The 19,247-nt window shown below is 35.6% G+C and overlaps 1 protein-coding gene across 25 annotated transcripts in view; it reads left to right on the top strand.

Annotated features, from left to right (window-relative positions):
* Positions 1 to 19,247, top strand: part of DST (dystonin) — a 512,816-nt gene that overhangs the window by 324,236 nt on the left and 169,333 nt on the right. For all 25 annotated transcript variants that reach the window (XM_077162141.1, XM_077162131.1, XM_077162146.1 and 22 more), the window contains 3 exons: positions 13,786 to 13,898; positions 13,997 to 14,103; positions 17,916 to 18,035. In XM_077162141.1, the coding sequence (XP_077018256.1) occupies positions 13,786 to 13,898; positions 13,997 to 14,103; positions 17,916 to 18,035 (340 nt within the window). The remainder of the gene's footprint in view (positions 1 to 13,785; positions 13,899 to 13,996; positions 14,104 to 17,915; positions 18,036 to 19,247) is intronic.

Below are 19,247 nucleotides of genomic sequence, written 5' to 3'. Positions count from 1 at the left end.
TCCCTTGTTCCCTTTTTCTTGGGGCACAACCTTTTTCTAGTATTCAGAGCTTTGCCAGCTTCAAAACCCTCTGTTTTGTTTTTTTTCCCCATCAGCCCCACCTCCCCATCTGCTTTGAGAGATCTCAAAGTTCATTTCCTGTTTGCTCTGGGTTTATCTGTGCTTGTTTTCAGCAGTCCAGATTTGTTCATTAAAACCACAGTAGAAGTGTGGTTGAGCTACCTTCCCTTGTTTCTAGTAGAAACTGTGTCTTTTTCTCATAGGGAAGTGTCTCCAACACAGCCTGCTGTGCCAGTGGGAGAAGGGCACAGGCCTCTGCAGTTTGGTCTATACTAATGGTTCTGCACTGTGATCTTGGCCCTTCTACTCATTCCAGACTGATGTAGGATGAGTGTCCCGTCACGGATGTCTCCCACACAGTTGTTCCAAACAGTTATTGGCCATTTACTAACTACTCTAGAAGATTAACTAAATTCCATTTCTCCCTATACCACCATCTTGCCCCACCTATTTTTGTATTAATTTTGATAAAAAGCTGACAGTGGGTTTTTATTTGGCTTTATTTGATTATACAGTTTATCTGAGATGGCCCATGGGTTTGATTTCTCCTGAAACCCCAACTTTAACCATTTGAAATACTTGTTAAGAAAGCTCTTAAGAGGGAGTGAGAACTTAGCAGGAAAGAACTTTGTGATTGCTGCAGTGGAATTTGATGAGAGATTTGGCGAAGTTTAAGCAGAAGGTGTGTATAGTCTAGATAGAATATATAATATTTCATAGATTAGAAAGAAAATATATAATTTAAAAGTCAATAGGTATATTTGTAGTAATTGATTTAGTAAGTTTTATGGTATAACCTTTACAAGTTAAGAAATATTGATCTGGAATAGGAACAGGATAATGGCATCTTTTGGATTTCATATTCAGGCAAATTATACTCTCAAACATTATTATTAAATACATTCATTTGAATTATTGACCACATTTTTATTAGTATTCCTACATAGAATATGATTTTTGAAAATTAGTTGCATGTTTGTTGACCCCATTAAGCAGTATTTTACTGACAATGAAATATCTTTAAAGTTTTCCATAGAAAAGTTAATGTTCTAATGTTTGTATTTCTTGAAGTATTATATGAAATGAAAATTGGAAGACATTTATTTATAAGGTTAATTTGAAGGTTAATTTGTAGATATGCAATAAAAATGATACATGAAGGTAAAAAGAAAGTACTTAGTACAAAGAAGGTACCCTAAAATATATGCTTAATGTTGACTACATGTAAACTTTAGTCCTAGATCTGTTTAAATGTTATAACTTTAAAAATTATCATAAGGCTGGGTGGTATAATGGTGGCTCAGAGGCAGAATTTCCGCCTGCCATGCTGGGGACCCGAGCTCAATTCCTGGTGCCTGCCCATGCAAAAAAATAAAATAAAATAAAATAAAATAAAATTTATCACTAGACTGTAAAATAGATGGCACTGTTTCCATTTTTCTCGATAAAGAAACTGAGGCTCAAAGGAAAACTAACATGCTAGACATCACCTCCCTTTTAAGTAGTTGAGGATACTCAAGCTCTCATATACATCTGTGTAATTTCTTAATTTCCTATAGGCAAACTATATCAAGGAATGGAATCTTGACTAGGACAATTGTGGTAGTATAATCCCAAATAGTAATGATATTTAGAAAAGAGATAAGAAAATATTGTCGAACTTATGAAATGACTAATAGTATCAATAGCAACTGCTAAATAAGGCCTTTGCCTCTTGTAAGGCAAAGAAAAGAACATTAATTGCTTAACTTAGACTCACTCATTTATAGATAATCATAGATAATAAAAGAATGCTTAACATAAATCAGAACAAAAATGAACTGTGCTGTGGTTTTAGTATCATATTATCCTAAAGGATGAAGAATCTAGATTATGCCATGGGAAATAAGAATGCTAAAGTATTATGATTTGGTGGAAGAGCTCTCAAGAGATAGTCCTATAGGTTCTGTTTAAACAGATCACTGATTAAGTACATGGTTTTTCCTTTAAATCTGAGTTAAACAATTATTTTCCTAATTGTTTCTGTGAACTTCTATTTGTCATGTTCAGTTTTTAGTGGAAAAGGTTCAAATAATTAAAATACCATTTATCTGTACAAATTTCTTCTTGTTCTTTTTGTATAGTTTAAATTTCCTTTAAAGCACATTAGTATCTTTTCACTGAAAACCATGAAATAAGCTTCAGTATTGCCACTAACATTAATTTTCTATAAAAGGAATAACAAGTACGATTGATTTGATGGATTTAGATCAAAAGGATGTCGGAAAAGCATTTGTGGTTAAGTAGCTTAAAAGCAAAAGAGGATGGAGTAGTTAACTGAGAGCCAGTAGCCAAGGGATTCTAAGCATATCCCCTAAACCCTAGTGGATTAATAAATCACCAAGAATTAGGGTAGCTATAGAGGTGTAAAATTCCTTATAGTACTGTGCATTCTTCAGATGTAGGTGTTATTAGCAGTGTTCAACTGATAGTTCTCTGCCCTTGCTTAAGGATATGCTCAGGCAGCACAGTAAAATTGATTTACTTCATTCTGAGAAAGTGAAGCTCTGAATTCCAGCTCAGCCCCTGACTTATCTCACTTTATCAATCTCTCCAAATGGGTATCTGTCCAAGAACATATGATGAAAGCCAAGTTCTAAAACAGCAGCGCCCAATCTTGCTCAGTGTGAAAACATGTCTTCTTAAGCAGGCATGGACATGAATGCATGCCCATGGGCCTGACAGAACAGTGCAAAATGTGCAGCAGGCTGTGTGAACCTAGGGTAGCAATACGGAAAGACACTAAGTATGTCAAGACTAAAATGCTAAAATGCTAGGGGGTGCCTATTTGGCAGAGAGCTTATTTCTGCTGACTAGTTTCTGCTTGTTCTATTCCTGTTTTTCAATTTATCCCATTCATTTAAATCTCCTTATAAGGCCCCTGACATTCATTTCACTGGCATGTTTTAAATATATTACTCAAGTAATACTCAGAAACCCAAGAGGTAAAACATTCAGGGACTTACCATGTAAATATTTTCTAATTAAGCAACCAGGAGTTTTTCACTTGTCTGTGTGTGTAGTTGGGTAGCAATTACTTTGTCCATTGTTTGCATTTTGAATTAGAATTTAATGAGGCCATCATATTTAATTATGTTAACTGTTAAAGATGCTGTAATTGGGATGGTTAGACTGGAAGGCTGTGGTCAGAATCATCTTGTTTAATAGTGTGACCTGGAGGCCTGTGATTCAGTTATGTTTTACAAGCTAAACTGGATTGGACTGGTTTAATACTGGGCAGGAAGCCCTTGAGGGTTTGAAATGTTCCCATAGAAAGTTAGATTAGTATTGACTAGTTCTTTTCTCTCAGACCCAGTTTTGCCCTCAGGCTGTAGAACCTAGACGGGTGTGTAAGGGTGTGTAGTTATGTGTGTGCATACACGGATGTGGGCCCTGGTTTGTGTGGCCAAAAGCAAGATACAGACTCCAATTCCTGAAGGTTATTAATTTAAAAAATGTCCCAGGTATTTATTTCAGTTTGTAAAGCAACATCTCATTGCTTATTTATTTACCAAGTGAACTCAATTGAATGGAGTCTGAGAGCAGCAGTGCCTGACTTCTAACCATTATCACATATCTAAATTCTCAAAAAGCTCTCACGTATACTACTTGTAAATGTATCTGCATCCAGGAGAGGCGTGTGAGTCAGTGTTCACATTCAATGAATGTTTTAAAAATAGCTGCATATTTTTACATGCAGTTTTGGGGATATAATTTGGCATGTAAATATTTAGAGGAAATACCTGCTTATGTTACCTTCTTTCTATGTTCCTCGCCCTCTTGCCCAGAGAAATTTACAGAAACTCTCTGTAATACAAAGCCCCCCATATAGATACGAAGTAAAGTATATCCCATGTTTTCCTAGTTCCATTTTTTGAAGTGGAAAACTGAAAAGAGGCACAGTTCTAATCAGAAGATGGCTTAACTGGTTGTCTCAACCTGAAAACCTTGTAGATTTTGTAATAGTTCCTATTGTGGGCATAGCTTGCTGCAATCTTTTTTTGATTGTATCTGTGTTAAAAAAAAAAAACCAACTGGTAAGGCAATACATTAACATAATAAAACATTCTAATTGAATAAAAGGGTCTATACTGAATTTTGGTCACCTTCCTCATGATTTCCAGTCCTTTTCTCTAGAGAAACTACTGTTAAATTTCTTTTATATTTTTCCATAAATTTTCTCTACATGTGCAAGCACCTGTTCTTCTTTGGGAGGGCCAGCTTTATTGCAGTATAATTTACATAAGCACCTAATCTTGAGCATGTATATAATCTTTTTCTTACAACACAAATGGAAGAATAGTATATATATATTCTGCATCTTTATTTTCCCCCTCGGTTTATTTTGGAAATCTTTCCATGTCAGCACAAATAGATCTACATTATTCTTTTTAAATGGCTGCACATAATTCTATTGTATGAGTGTAACAATTTATTTATAGAAATTTATTGACAGACATTGTGTTTTTGCTATCAAAAATGTTTCATTAAACATCTTCATGTGTGTCATTGTGCAGGCATGTAAATCGATCTGTAGAAAACAAACTTAGAAGTGGGATAGATTTATATCCTCATCTTATTTTATGAAGTACTTTGGTATTTTCTTTTATGCCATAGTAAAAATAAGTTGTCCCCCCCCCCCTTTTGGGTAGTGGTGGTGATATATATCTATTAGTTACTAAGATTTACTTAACATTTACTCTCAGTTCACAAAACATACCTTAGGGTATTAAAATCCATACTATTTTCTTTATTTGTTAAAATCAGTGAGACTTTTATTGGATTGATTTATTCTCTGTGAGTTGAGAATCATAATTCATTAACTGTCTTTTAATTTCTGAGGTTGTTAGATTCCAATCTTGAAACGCTAACAAATCTTGCCATAAATGATAGTGTTTCACTGTCATTATTATTTGCCTTGTTGTTAGTAGAGAGGAACCTTGTAGAAAAATAGAAAAAATATTTGAAATAAACTCAGGCATGTAGTTTTGAGAACAAGGGGAAATTACTTACAGAGCTTGTTGTTACCTATGATTTCTTAGCTTGGTTTCTTTCAACAGTATGTACCCAAATATGAGCATAAGGGAATGCCTACACCCAGTTACGCAGCTGTGGGTAGATATTTTGCATGTTCATGTTAATTTACTGGAGGAGAGGGGAGGACAGGTCTTTTTTTTTTAGGGAGGAGCACAATAGTTGCTTTTTTCACCAATAAGAGCAGTAAGATGCTAAGTCTGAACATGATTTAATCCATAAACAGTTTGAACAGTCATCTTGAGGAATGTGTTAGTGTTATCATAACTGCTCTGCTGTCATAGGATAAGTGAGACATACTTAATACATATCTTGTTGTGGGTTCTGTTGAAGAACAGATGTTAAGTGACATATGTAGCTTCATACATGTGTGTTCTGGAGTGCGGATGTTCTAAGACTGATCTGTAGGTAGGTAGAGTATACTTATTTTTTGATTTGCTATTTTTTTTTTTTTTTAACTTCATGGAATTCCTGTTTAGTTCTTTGCAGGCTGCTTAGCACATACTAGTTTCCAGCAAAGCCTGGCCGTCTGCTTTGTCTGTACATGCACCCAAGTAGTGAAGCACACCAGAGCAAGCCATACTTCTGGGAAGATTGTTTCCACTGCAACTTCATGATCACCACCCACAAATGGTGTCTCAGTTCTTATCAGCAGTCCTTTTCTATTCATGTTATTCACTACTTTTTTCTTTCCTCAAACCAGGTTCTTCTACCACCTTTCCCTCCTCTCTGAGAAGATCAAAACAGCAGGCAGGAAGTTTTTCCTCTTACTACCAAAAACACAATCCTGCCGTCTCTTCTCCACCTATCTAAGGCCTGTCTGCCTCCTTTTGTGCTCTGGCGTCTAACACTGCCTCAGAAGCCTTAGAAATCCTTCTTTCTTTTTTAAGCATGTTCAGCTTTTCCCTCTCAACCATATTTTTCCTGTTGGCTTTTATGTGTGAAGATGCCGCTTCTATTCAGCACACAACAGTAAACTCTCACTTAACCCCAGCTACTACTGTATGGCATTCTTTTCCATTAAGACCAGACTTCTCAAAAGAGATGTGTACTCCCTTCCTCTTCATGTTATCACTTCCCACTCAGGTCTGGCTGCTGGCTTTGTCATTCCACTAAAACACTTCTTCCAGGGTCATGAGTGACTTCCATGTAGTTCAATCCAGTGACTATTTTTCAGGCTTAATCTTACGTCTCAGTATTTTACTCTCTTGATCATTCTTTTCTTCTTGCAGTGTTCTTTTCCCCAGCTCCTATGGCACTGCACTCCTTTGTTTTTTTCCTATTTCTTGGGCTGTTTCTGCTAGCTTCCTTTTTCAGACTCAGCCTCCTTCACATGGCCAGTAAATGTTAGTTTTTCAAGGTTGCATACTTAAAATTCTCTTATGTCTCTGCTTTGTCTCTCATCCATGTCTACACCCTTAATTACTGTAGCCAGTGTTATGAAACTATGTTCTGTGGATTTGGCCTTCTAAATATCTCCTGACTTTCTCCACTTGCTTTTTTGCAAGCTGCCATGGTCTCCTACCTAGATTCTTCGGGAGCACTGCTGCTCCTTTAAATTTCTTCTCTGACCTTAGATCTAGTTATTTAATCTCTTACCACGTTCCTTAATGCATTTTAATGACTTTTCAGAGTTCTTAGAAAAAAAGTTCAAAATCCTGTAAGAAGTCCATGAGATTCTGCATCATCCTAGCTCCTACCATCATATCCGTCCAGCATCATCTCTCACTATGTTCACGTGTGGGCCCCTCATGCATGCACTGGTCTTCCTGGAGTCCTGCTTCTGCTAACCACAGAGTACCTGCATCTCTACCTGATGCTCTTTTGCCATATTTTCTCCTGGCTTACTCCAGGCTCCCTTTGGAGCTCTGCGCTCTCCCTGCATTTCACTGAGAAAACATTCTCTGAGTTGTAGCCTCATAGCCTATTTCCTTTTTCTTTGTAGCATTTTATGCAGTCACAATTATATTTACTTCCGTGATTTTTTGACTTCTTCGTCATTCAGTTGTTTAAGTTCCAGTAGTGCAAAATCAATTATATTCTCAATGCCTAGCCAGCACATTGTGTGGCACATTATGGATGTCTATTAAATATTGAGCAAATGAATGAACATGCTAATTCGTTGACTAGAATAATTAAGTTTTTATTTTCATACTAAAGCATTGAGTTATGCCTTCTCTGATTATATTTTCATCACATTGTTTATGTACCAATACATACTTCTTAATAAACAGTATACATTGCTCTTTGTATCTAGTTTCAAAAACACTTCGATATAAATCCTCTCAAGACCTTGTGCAAATCAGTTGGTTTTTTTAAACCTTAGGACAGTAGTAGCCCAAAATGCCTCCCTCCACCATACATACATTTCCAAATACTTTCTAGGGAAAACTGGAATTCTAGATGATTCCAGTTTTCAATTTCTGTAATTCCTGATTTTAATTTTTCATAGAAGGGTATCAAAACACAGGTTACAGGATGTGTGTTCAAAGTCATACAGATAGATAGAGGGTTAGGACTGAATCACAGGACACCTCTCACAACAACATAGTTTTCTTTTTCAAATATATAAACCTTATCCTTTTTTTTAATTAGAAAGAAACTGTTGCCTTGTTTTCTTTCAGGGAATCAGATGTCTCAATTCACAGTTTACTTAGGTGGTTTTAGCTTTGGAAAAGAAAATTGTTACCAAATGCTCTCATGTACATACTTATTTTACAGTCTTATTTAAAAGTATGTTCAATACTAAATTTCACCCCAGGCAGGCACTAAATTTGATTTAACAATAAAAGGAAAGATTGAAAAATAGTTACAAGGTTGCTGTCTCTGCTGAGGGCATAAGGAAGTAGGCATGTTTGTGTTTGAGCATGCTTAGTGTTTGTCTTGATATAAAATTATCTGATAATATTGGGAGCTTTTACCAATAAAAAACATATATATAATTTTGGCAGAAAAGTGAAAGAATTCTAAGAGAGGAGAGATTCTAGGATATTTAGTTCCCAGCCTTGCTAAATAAGAATCACCTGGGGGACAGGGGGATTCCTTGTTAAAATACTGATGACTAGACCTTTCTCTGTATTGAAACGTGTAGTTCAGGCAAGTTTGGGAAACATCGGTGTACTATATATTCATGAGCACCTGTTTTGGTAAAAATCTGTAACTATCTTATTTCTTACAATTAATTTTTTTGTGTATGTCATATACACACATACTTCCTGGTGTTTCTTTATGTCTCTTACCTTATCATTATTGTTTTTTTTCAGTAGCAAAAGCATAAATTCTTCTATATTTTCTTTATTTTGATTTCAATATGGTATTAGTTGTTGCCATGTAGTTTGTTCTCAGTTTATAATGTCTGGATAGTGCAGGGAAAAGCTCGGGCTCAGAATTATGTATTCAGACAGACCTGGCTTGAAATCCTGACACTACCACCTGCGTGGCTTATATTTTGATCAAATTATAAACCTCCTTCAACTTCAGTTCTTTTTCATCTGTAACTTGAAGATAATAATACAACTTCCTGCCTAGGGTTGTTGAGAGGATTAGGTACAATAATATCTTTAAAACCTTTAGTGCACTGCCAGCTACATTATACATTGTTGTTTTGTTATTGTTACTATTTTATGAAGTGTTAAACTGAACGTTTAAAAACTGAAGGTGAGAGAATATGAGAGCATAAGAGAAGGGAGGGGAACCTAAAGGCATCAATTTTATGCTTTTTGCAACCTTATAATTTTCTCCTTGTGTGTTGTTTTCACTCTGTGTCTATTTTCCAAATTGTTTTCAGCAGAGAAAAGCCTTTAGGAAACCTCAGAAGGGTGTGTGCTCGCTTTACATTGTGGGGAGCTATGATATTGTGTCCTGCTGCAGTTGGATGGTTAAGAATTTGAAACCCTGGCTGAATGCAATAGATGTTGGTTTTGCCCATAAAAAGGAACAGATCTAGGATGGAAATCGTCTCCAGGAGTTTGAATCATTAGAATGCTCCAGTCCCCACAGCTCATTCATTCCTTTATTGTTCATTTATTTTTTAAATGTTCATGTGCCAGGCATTAGGCTAAATATCAAGGATATAAACATGGATAAAACATAGATCCTGCTTCAGGAAGCCCACAGTCTAAAGTGAGAGACAGACTAATGCATAGTTATAAAGACGTGTGGTAAATACATAAGGAGAGTTAGCACAGAGCATTTGGGAACAGTGAAAAGTGTTTACCGAGGAGGTGATGTTAAAACCAAGTCCTGCAGGAAGATTATGATTGACTAGGCAGTATATGGTGTTGAGATAGACAGTGGATGTTGATTGAACAAAGGAAAGATAAATAAAAACCGGATACACTTTTGTTTTTGTAGTGGAAAGTGGACTCTGTCCCCTCGCCATCCCCAAGACACATAAAAGGGAAATTTCTCATTCATGGGAAAGGGTTAGGATGCTGGACAGCCAAAACCTAACTGTTCAGTCTGCCTAATAAGTAATAATTGAGTGCCAGCACAACCTTAACAAACTCTATGAAATATAAGCACTTAAATTTTCATACTTTGTAAAAAATCTTCTGATTTGGACCTTGACAACTTATATTGACTACTCGTATTTCTGTTCTTTCAGCTATTGTCAGATTTTGGGTTCAAGAAAAAAATTGCGCCAATGAATTGTTCTCTTAGCTAATTTTTATCAGTGCCCCCCACCCTCTGCCCCACCTCAGTAAGTTCTGAGGCTATTTCTAGTTACTTTCCTTCTAAGTATTTGACTTTATTTCCTTATAATGTTCCTTATAGTTAATTGAATCAGTGTTTTGCATGATGTAATGTGTAAGCCTTAATTTGTCTAAGCTATCCATAACACTATTCTAGTTTGCTGGCTGCTGGACTGTGATATACCAGAAATAGAATGGCTTTTAAAAAGGGGGAATTTATTAAGTTGCAAGTTTACAGTTCTAAGGCCATGAAAATACCCCAATTAAAATAAGTCTATAATTTGGTACCAAATTAAGGTACCAAAAAGAGGTTACCTTCACTCAAGAAAGGTTCCTCTTGCCACTGGAAAGACACATGGAGAACATGGCGATGTCTTCTAGCTTTCTCTCCAGGCTTGTTTCATGAAGCTCCCCTGGGGACATATTCTTTCTTCATCTCCAAAGGTCTCTGGCTGCATGGGATTTTGTGGATCTCATGCTCTCAAGCCTTCTCCAAAATGTTTCCTCTTTTAAAGGATTCCAGTAAACTAATCAAGACTCACCTTGAATGAATAGAGCCACATCTTCCTCTAATCAAAGGTTAATACCCACAGGTGGGCATGCCACATCTCCATGGGGATAATCTAATCAAGTTTTTAACCTACAGTGCTGAATGAATAGGGATTAAAAGAAATGGCTGCCTCCACAAGATGGATCAGGATTAAAACATGCCTTTTCTAGGGCACATAATCCTTTCAAACCAGCACAACTATATAAGTCTCATTTTCCTGCAGAATTCTAACTATTTCTCATGTAAGTTAATATATTAGTAAAGTGTTTGAGGGCTGGGAAGTTATTTCATTTGGGTGTGTCTGTACCACGAAAATTTCTTGTGTGAGTTTATTTTATTTTTAGTTTTTTTTTTTGTTTTTTTGTTTTTTGGCATGGCCAAGCACCGGCCATCGAACCCAGGTGTCCAGCACGGCAGGCAAGAATTCTGCCACTGTGCTACCATTGCCCACTCTCATGTGTGATTTTAATGTTCAGCTAGCTTTGGCTATCTGTGTGGCTGGTGATATCTTTAAAGTAGATACTACATGTACATATGTCACATACACATTGATATATATTTCTGTTTTATCTAGGAAGAATGCTCTTTTAAGATGAGTGTTGTTGGAGAGATAAATAGTACCTTTATTCCAAGCTGCTTTCAGTTATGGCAATAGCATTTTATTTATACCTTTTGCCTTACATTTTTGAAACAAATTGAGGATACTGACATGCATATAGGGGCTTTCACTTTTTGGCCTCATTTTCACCTTCATTTTATGGACTTACCTTTCCTTCAGTTTAAAATTTATCTTCTTGTATTTTCATTTCTTTATAAGCTTTTTAAAATAAAATCTGAAAAAGGTGGGAAATAAACATATATTGTCATCCATGATGATTGAGTCATTTAGAAAAGATTACAGTATCATAGAAAAATAAAACGAGACTAGTATATATTATTTTAGGTGGCAGAGGATTATATTTTATGATTAGAAGAGTTTCCATAAAATAGGGTTTTTAGAATAGTTAATGCTCAAGTATCTAAAATATAATTCAGAAGCATATACTGCCTTCTACACATTTACAGTATAGTATAATGCTATTTGGTTCTTTAATCCTAAATGGAAATGAAACATGCTGTTAATGTTCTGCAAAAAGGCAGTATTACAGGGAAATGAAACCTTTAGAATGAAATGAAAACTCTTATGTATATGGAAAATAGCTTAAATTCTTAAAGGTATACTATCCCAATGAGATTGTGAAGAAGGAAGGAAGGTAGGTAGCACATCTCTTCTGGATGCTCACATTCACCAGGAAAGTAGAGGAAGGGCAGATCTGAAGACTGAGCATGACCATACTGTTAGTAAATGAGCTAAGGGGTGGGATAGAGTTAAATGACTTTTAGGCTATGTTAGTTTTTCATAGTGGTTTTAAAATTTTTCCTTCTTTGCTTGTTAGTTTAATCAGTTTTCTGTACCAACTGCAATATTTTAATGGAGGAGAATCATTTCAGTTTTGTTCCATTAAAATGCTTAAATATCATGATAAAAAGAGATGACTTACCCAAACTCAAAGTATTATGCAGCTGCTTTGTGCTGAAATGACTATGTCATTCTGAAGGAAGTTTAATTCTCTTAGTCAAAAACTCAATTCTTCAATGACTCTATTCATTCTCTCTGGGATTACTCAGTATTTGCTCTCTTTGCTAATGGCATGTTTCGTATAACAACATGCTGTTTCTTGTTCTGAGATTTGGCAGACTCCAAAAGGCTTGTCTTTGCTTTTCCAAAATATGTGAACTTTATGGAAACAAAACAATTTTTTAATGAAAGAAATTTAGACATTTGATTTTGTCTAGACTGTTAACACACACCTGTTTAGATCGTCCCTTAGGAATCTCGAAGTTGACATATTCTTCAGCATGTTCCCATGCGAATAAAAAAATGTTATTTTTAGAGACATGTCATTTGCCTCCATTGTTTTTAATAGATTTGTTGTTTATATAAAAAAATGTGCGATCACTTTTGAGTGTACATATTGGTGGCATATGACAAACAAGAGTTTCCTAATATTGATGTCCTAGGATTTGGGTGGGTACATTTCAAAAGTTATAAAACTGTGAACTTTTGAGGTGCCTATACCATCAGGTTGAAATGTACCATCAGGTTAAAAAACTTGTATCATTAATCTTAGAAAAGAAAATAGCAATTTGAATTCTAAGTGTCTTGTGTAATTAACCTTCCAAGTTGTATTCACAGTAATTTGTATCTCATTCCTTCCACACTACCTTCCAGCCTTCCCACTCTTTCTCTGATTCCCCCCAGTGATTATTTTGAGAACCTAGAATGCTTGTGGATGTTGTAGAATGCCTTCACTTACAAGTTTGTGAACATGTTCTTACCTGATGATTTTGAGGGTAGATGCCACTTTTTGAAGCTCACTATTTCCACATTTTTTATATTCTTTTAATTCTTAGGTTTTGAGCTGAAAGTTTCCTGACTGGCTTCTGGTCTTGAGTTAAGTTTTCAGTTACTATGTTTTTCTATTCTCTATATAAGGCCTATTTGAAGAATCTTTTCTTGTCTCATACAGGTAGAGCTAGTTCAATATATGACCATGGTTTGTTGCCGTGTTTGTTGCCTGACTAGTGCATATTGTAGTAATTAATTTATTATTCAAATGACTATCCAACCCCACGTCAACATCTCTGCAGATATTTATTGTCTACTAGGTACACTATCTCAGCAGAAGGATAAAATATAGAAGTCTGTTAATACTTGATTCTTGCAGCCTTGGGAGAAACTGTATGTGCATGTACATGAAACAGTGAATTAATAAGCCAAAGAAGCATATGATTCTCCTAATTGCTGAATTAAGTAGCACAGGTCAGGACTATAAAGAATCAGAAAACAGATAGAGAAATGGGACTGGAAAGATCAGGGAGGGCTCCACAGAGGGGGGGCTTGATCTCTGCCCTGAAGGCTGAAGGGTGAAAGAAGACAGCACTAACAGGATAGAGCTTCCGAGATGGGGGATACCATGGCCCCGGCATTGAACTGAGCACGTGTTTTTTGTGTTTTGGGAGAAAAATTGAGAGGATGCTGGTTGGATTGGAAGGCTGCTGTTGGAATACTGGAATTTAAATGGGTTGAATAGGATGGATCTGTGTATTTCAATACTGTGAGGAATATGTAGTCTTTCTTGTAAGTTGTATAAAGTTTTATATTTTCTATGCTCCATTTGCTCTTGGCACTTTAAAGATACTAAGAGAAATACGCACTGTTAAATTTTTGTGTGTGTGAAAATCTCTGTATTTTAATACAGGCTTGGTATTAATATTTGCAGAAGTTATTATAGATAGATGCACATATCAATATAAATGTTGAATTAGCATAAATGAAAATCCCATTAACAGTTTATTTTTTCCTAGGCCGGACCTGATAGACATGAATACTGTTGCTGTTCAAAGCAACCTTGCAAATTTAGAGCACGCTTTTTATGTAGCAGAAAAAATCGGTGTTATAAGACTTCTGGATCCTGAAGGTGAGTTGTTGTCTTTATTATATGTGGACCAACGTAAAATCTGATAAAAATTAATCTATCGACATTGCCAAATAATCAATTTATGTTGTTGCTTTTAGATGTTGATGTCTCCTCACCTGATGAAAAATCAGTAATAACTTATGTATCATCTCTCTATGATGCATTTCCTAAAGTTCCAGAAGGTGGTGAAGGCATCAGTGCAAATGTGAGTATTGATTTTTTCATAGTAAAACATACTTATTCAGTAATGATCAGATGATTGAATTCTTTCTTAGTGGTTTTTAAAGGTTTTATAATTCAAATATGTTTAAAAGAATTTGAGTTAGTATACCATTTAATAAGTGGATACTATGTACATTTCATGGCTCCATCCTTAAAATTAAAAAAGTATATCTCACAATTGTGTTGTGTCATAAAGTGTAGGCTATTCAGAATTGCATGGCATTTTATAAATGAAAGCTATAAACCATTGAAACATGGAGAGTTTTGATTTTTAGCTTGCTGCTGTTGTACAACTGTTCTACTTGCTCTCCTGTGAGTATAGAATATCTTACTTTTGAAAACACTTTAAAGTTTATTAACTCTTACGATCCCATGAGATAAGATGACCAGAATTGTTTTTCTCATTTGAAGTTGAGGCTCAGAAGAAGGTTACTTTATTTGATCAAAGTAACAGAGCTATTTAGTTAGCAGGACATATCTTGGGACTCAAATTTTGGGACTCTTGATTAGTCCACTGTTTCCAAAAGGTGTAATTCAATTCAGTCATATATTGTGTAGTGATCGTGTTAACAAATGCCTATGCATTTTTGGAAGAGAATAGGAAACCCTCTGTAGGTTATACATTTGAAGATGCTACCTCCCTCACCCTGCCTGGCTCCTCCCCCCTCCTTGCCAATAACTTTTTATTTCTTTTCTTTGAAGTATTTAGCAGCTCATGTTGGGGACCTCCCTTTTCTATTCTCTTACTTTCCTTCTGTGTGCTGTTGTTTCTAGACTTAATTCCATTCTCTTTCTCTTGTTCTTTCTCACAAAGGTCTTATCCATTCTGATCTGTGAGTAATTTGCTCTCATGCTCACACTTATCCTCTCCTCTAATGTGTGCCAATGACTCAGCAGTTCCTTATCCCTATATTTAACCATGCTCAAGTCTCCATCTTGGGTGTGTGGTGTGGGTAGTATTTAAACAGCTTTAAACCTCTTGTCTCCTTTAGCAGATTAATTATTTCTCATTCCTATCACCTACTTAAACTCTTTACTCTCAACTAGTTGGTCTTTGCTGCCAGTTTCTATCACTTGCATCCCTCAAAAGCTTTCTGGCTTTTGTACTATATTTCTGCTGAAAGGGAGGCCTCAGAAGTCATCAGTTTAAATTTTTCATTCAGTTATGTTTTCTGAAAATTATAACATGTATTATAGAATAAGCCAGAGGCTGAGAACTCACGACCCATGGTCCAAACCTGACTCATAAGACAGGTTTTATTTGGCCTACACCAGCACAGGACTTTTAAATTTTTTGAATTATTTGTCAACAAATTATATATAATCTTATTGTGACAATTAAATGAGATTATACTTAGTGTATCCTTTATTCACACACCTACAGAACAAATGATGCCTCACATAGGGTCCTGTTGTACTTAATGGTACTAAAAGTCACCCATACATTATATAAGATTCTACAAAAGCTCTGTGCACTAGGGTAACTTTCCAGAAACCTGCAACCTCCAGTTGGGTCCCTGGACCAGATCAGTCCTGAAATGCAGAGGGGCCAGCCTCTCCAGAACATCATCTAGTTCTATCCCTTTATACCATATTATCGATAGCCCCTTCCAACATGAAAAAGTTAGAATGGGCATAACTCAAATACCCGTAAAGAGTGGGAGAAAGAGCAAAGGTGATGGTGGAGTTATACAAGGAAGGTCAGGTTTAACATATGAGTATGACTGCTGAATCATTGTATTGATATTTCTTTTGGTTTCGAGTGTCCTGGAGCAGCTAGAAGAAAAAACGAAAAATCATGGAACTGTAACCCATACCAAACTTTAAAATCTGTTCTATAACTAGTTGTTAAAATGTACTTGGAAATTTATTGCTTTTTTGTATATATATTTCACAATAAAAAAAAGTTAAAAAAAAAAAAAGTGGCCCACACTTAATAAGTTAAGGGATCATTTATTTTTACCTCCTTTCCCTTTTTTGCATTTTTGAGGATCTACTAACCTGGCCTTCCTTTTGATTCTCTGTATACTATTCCTTTCCCTTCCTAATTTCTGTTTCTTCTTCAGAATTTATCTGCAGATATATCTCAAAAGCTAAATCATTAGCCTTTTTTTCTTAATCTCTGAATGATTAGTATTATTGTTGTTTCTTGTCTAGAAGAGGCCCGACACATTTATTGAATGAAAAACTCTACTTCTATCTCTCTGTCCTTGATGTCATATGTAAACTTTCACCCCTATGTCCAGATACCTACTGGTTTGTTTCATTTGGCTGTTCCACTGTCATCTGAAAGTCCTCATATTTCCAACTAAACATTTCTTCTTATTTCCACTAAACTGGCTTGTTTCTTCCCTCCCCTGCTTCTTCTAGTGGCTTCTCTCATTGCCCATTTACTTGGTCTCAGAACATTTGGATTATCATTGATTCTTCCTTTCCTTTACAGTTAACACTACTGTTTATTTCTTTGTGTGTTCCTTCAGAATGTTTCTCATGACCATTCCTTGCTCTACCCTGTTCCTGGCTCTTTCTCCTTTACCTTAGGACTATTATGATAGCTTTCTCATGTTTTTTCTACCTCTAGTTTTTTTTTTCCCTGTTCAATCCATTCTACCAAATTAATCTTCCTAAAACTGATGTCTTCAGCTTGAAAACCTTTAGTGGCTTCATATTGCTTGTAAGGTTAAATCCACTCTAAATATTCTGACATTCAAAACTACATATATTTTTGTGGGCCATGGTGGCTCAGTAGGCAGAGCTCTTGCTTGACATTCGGAGACCTGGGTTCAATTCCCAGTGCCTGCCATGCAAACCCCCCCCCCAAAAAAACAACTACATATATTCAAGTTTATCTATCTTTTCATCTACTGTACCCCAACATGAAGTGGTTACTTCAGCATTAGGTGGCCATTACCATTTCAATGTACCAACTTACTTGGGACTCCAGTCTTTTTATTTCCTACTCCAATTATTTATTTCAGAACTGCTCAGAGACTACTTTTCCCATGAGGCCATATATCCTTACCTGGATCTTATCTGTATTCCTAGCATGTACTATCTTTTTCAGTTATTTTGATATTTGATTAAATATTGATTTTTATTTTGCTTAACTGTTTATACTATGTATGCCTTTGCCTCCTCATCCAGACAGTAACTCCTTGACAATATACTTTATGTATTAAATGACAATTTTTAATTTGTTATAGCACAATATTTTGAATATCATAAACACTCATTAAATACTTAATTGAGCATAGCAGTTAAAAAATGCCAGCTTCCTTTCCATCTTTAAAGAGCTTTCTTAATGAGTAGTTGAATCATTCCATCATATACATTTCCTATATTTTTCATTCCTTTCCATTTTCCTGTATAGTTCTTTTGAGGTTCATATATGCAGTGAATTTTATCAAAAATGGTTGGTAGAAATGGCAACTAACCCAGCATATACAAGCTATTACTTCCACTTCTTGAATTCCTAGTAAGCACCCAAAATGGACCATTTTTTTCTGCTGTACTTGGATGCAGCCTCAGAACCTTCTCAGCACAGTGTTCCAGGCAGCTACTATCTTTGGATCAGAATTGGCTATCAGTATGTGAGCCCTGTATGATAGCATGTTTTTAAAGCTGTTTTTGTAGAAATGAATGGAAGTGCAAGGACAGTAAGAAAATATTTAGTTGGCTTTCTCTGTCAGGCTTAAAGACATGTAAACTCACAGAATGACCTCTGACTACATTATGTTAAGATGTGGATGTTATTAGCTACAGACCTGGACCTTTTCTGTCATTTTGTTGTTTTAGGATGTTGAAGTCAAATGGGTCGAATACCAGAATATGGTGAACTATCTCATCCAGTGGATTAGACACCATGTGACCACAATGTCTGACAGAACATTTCCCAATAATCCTATAGAACTAAAGGTCAGTGTCACTATAGAAGTTAAATAAGATTCATTTGATTATTAAACTTTTAAAAAATGCAATAATATTTATTCCCATCATTTTATAAGTTCAAGAAAAAAGTATCTTTGGTAAGTCACTAATAAATAAATGAAATTTTTAGTTACTGATCTCATTATTATACAGAGCAAAAGTAGGTAAGCATTAATAATACTTAAAACATACTGGCAACAACAGCTTAAAGAAATGTATAGTCCCTTAACTTTGGATTGGTGAGAGTTTAAAGATTTAATTTGAAAGAATCCCTGGAACTGGCATTGCCAAACTATTTTTTGGCACATGGAAAACTCCTTGAATCCTACCAGATGGCTAGTGGAGGCGGGATTCTGGGAAACTTGTGCAAGTGTGACATGGTTGAATCCTATTAACAAACTGCCTTAGAGGGTCTTTTGTATAGCCAGAGGTGCATACTATATTTCACCATGAATTGAAAATAAATACCTAACCTGCAGTGTAAATTATTTCACTAGCATTTTGCCAATACTTAGAGGCTAAGATCAAACTCTTTGAGGTAAAGACATTATAGAAATATAAATGAGGGTGAATGTTGAAGAACCAAAGTTAAATTACTCCATTTTGTACATTTTAATTATGTAGTAGCAAAGTTTCAACCATTTCAAAAAAAAAGAAAAGAATATTAACTGCAAATCTGATTTCTTGATCCGAAGGCATTGTTTTCATGATCAAACAAACTGGAATTACAGAAACTATAATAACCCAGGGTGGGCCTTCTGAAAGTTATTCATTGTGTTCATGTGTCTGTACAGCTCTTATTCACCTTGCCACAGGGTGTTTGTCCTTGGCACAAAGTTACTTGGCATCTGTGATATGATGCTTTTTTAAATGATCTAAAGTACTTTGTGTGATGTCTCCTGCAGTAGATTTCTAGCATCCAGACACTTGGGTAAATTTGTGCTGGCTTCAGAAGTTTGAGCAACCACACTGATTACTTACTGATGCCCAGGATAGAGGAAATACAGGAAAGAAAGTATATCATGGGGGAAATGCCCAATAATTTCACTGGCCAGCAAGACATTGAATGAAATCCTTCAGAAATGTGCCTGCCTGAAGATTTACAAGGTCTTGTTTTAAATCAACATGAATTAGGATGAAAATGATTAAAATACACTTATTAGGGTGGGCCACGGTGGCTCAGCAGGCAAGGACACTTGC

The sequence above is a fragment of the Tamandua tetradactyla genome, chromosome 5, assembly GCF_023851605.1.
Source record: "Tamandua tetradactyla isolate mTamTet1 chromosome 5, mTamTet1.pri, whole genome shotgun sequence".
Lineage (NCBI taxonomy): Eukaryota > Metazoa > Chordata > Mammalia > Pilosa > Myrmecophagidae > Tamandua > Tamandua tetradactyla.
This window is presented reverse-complemented; position numbering and strand designations above follow the sequence as displayed.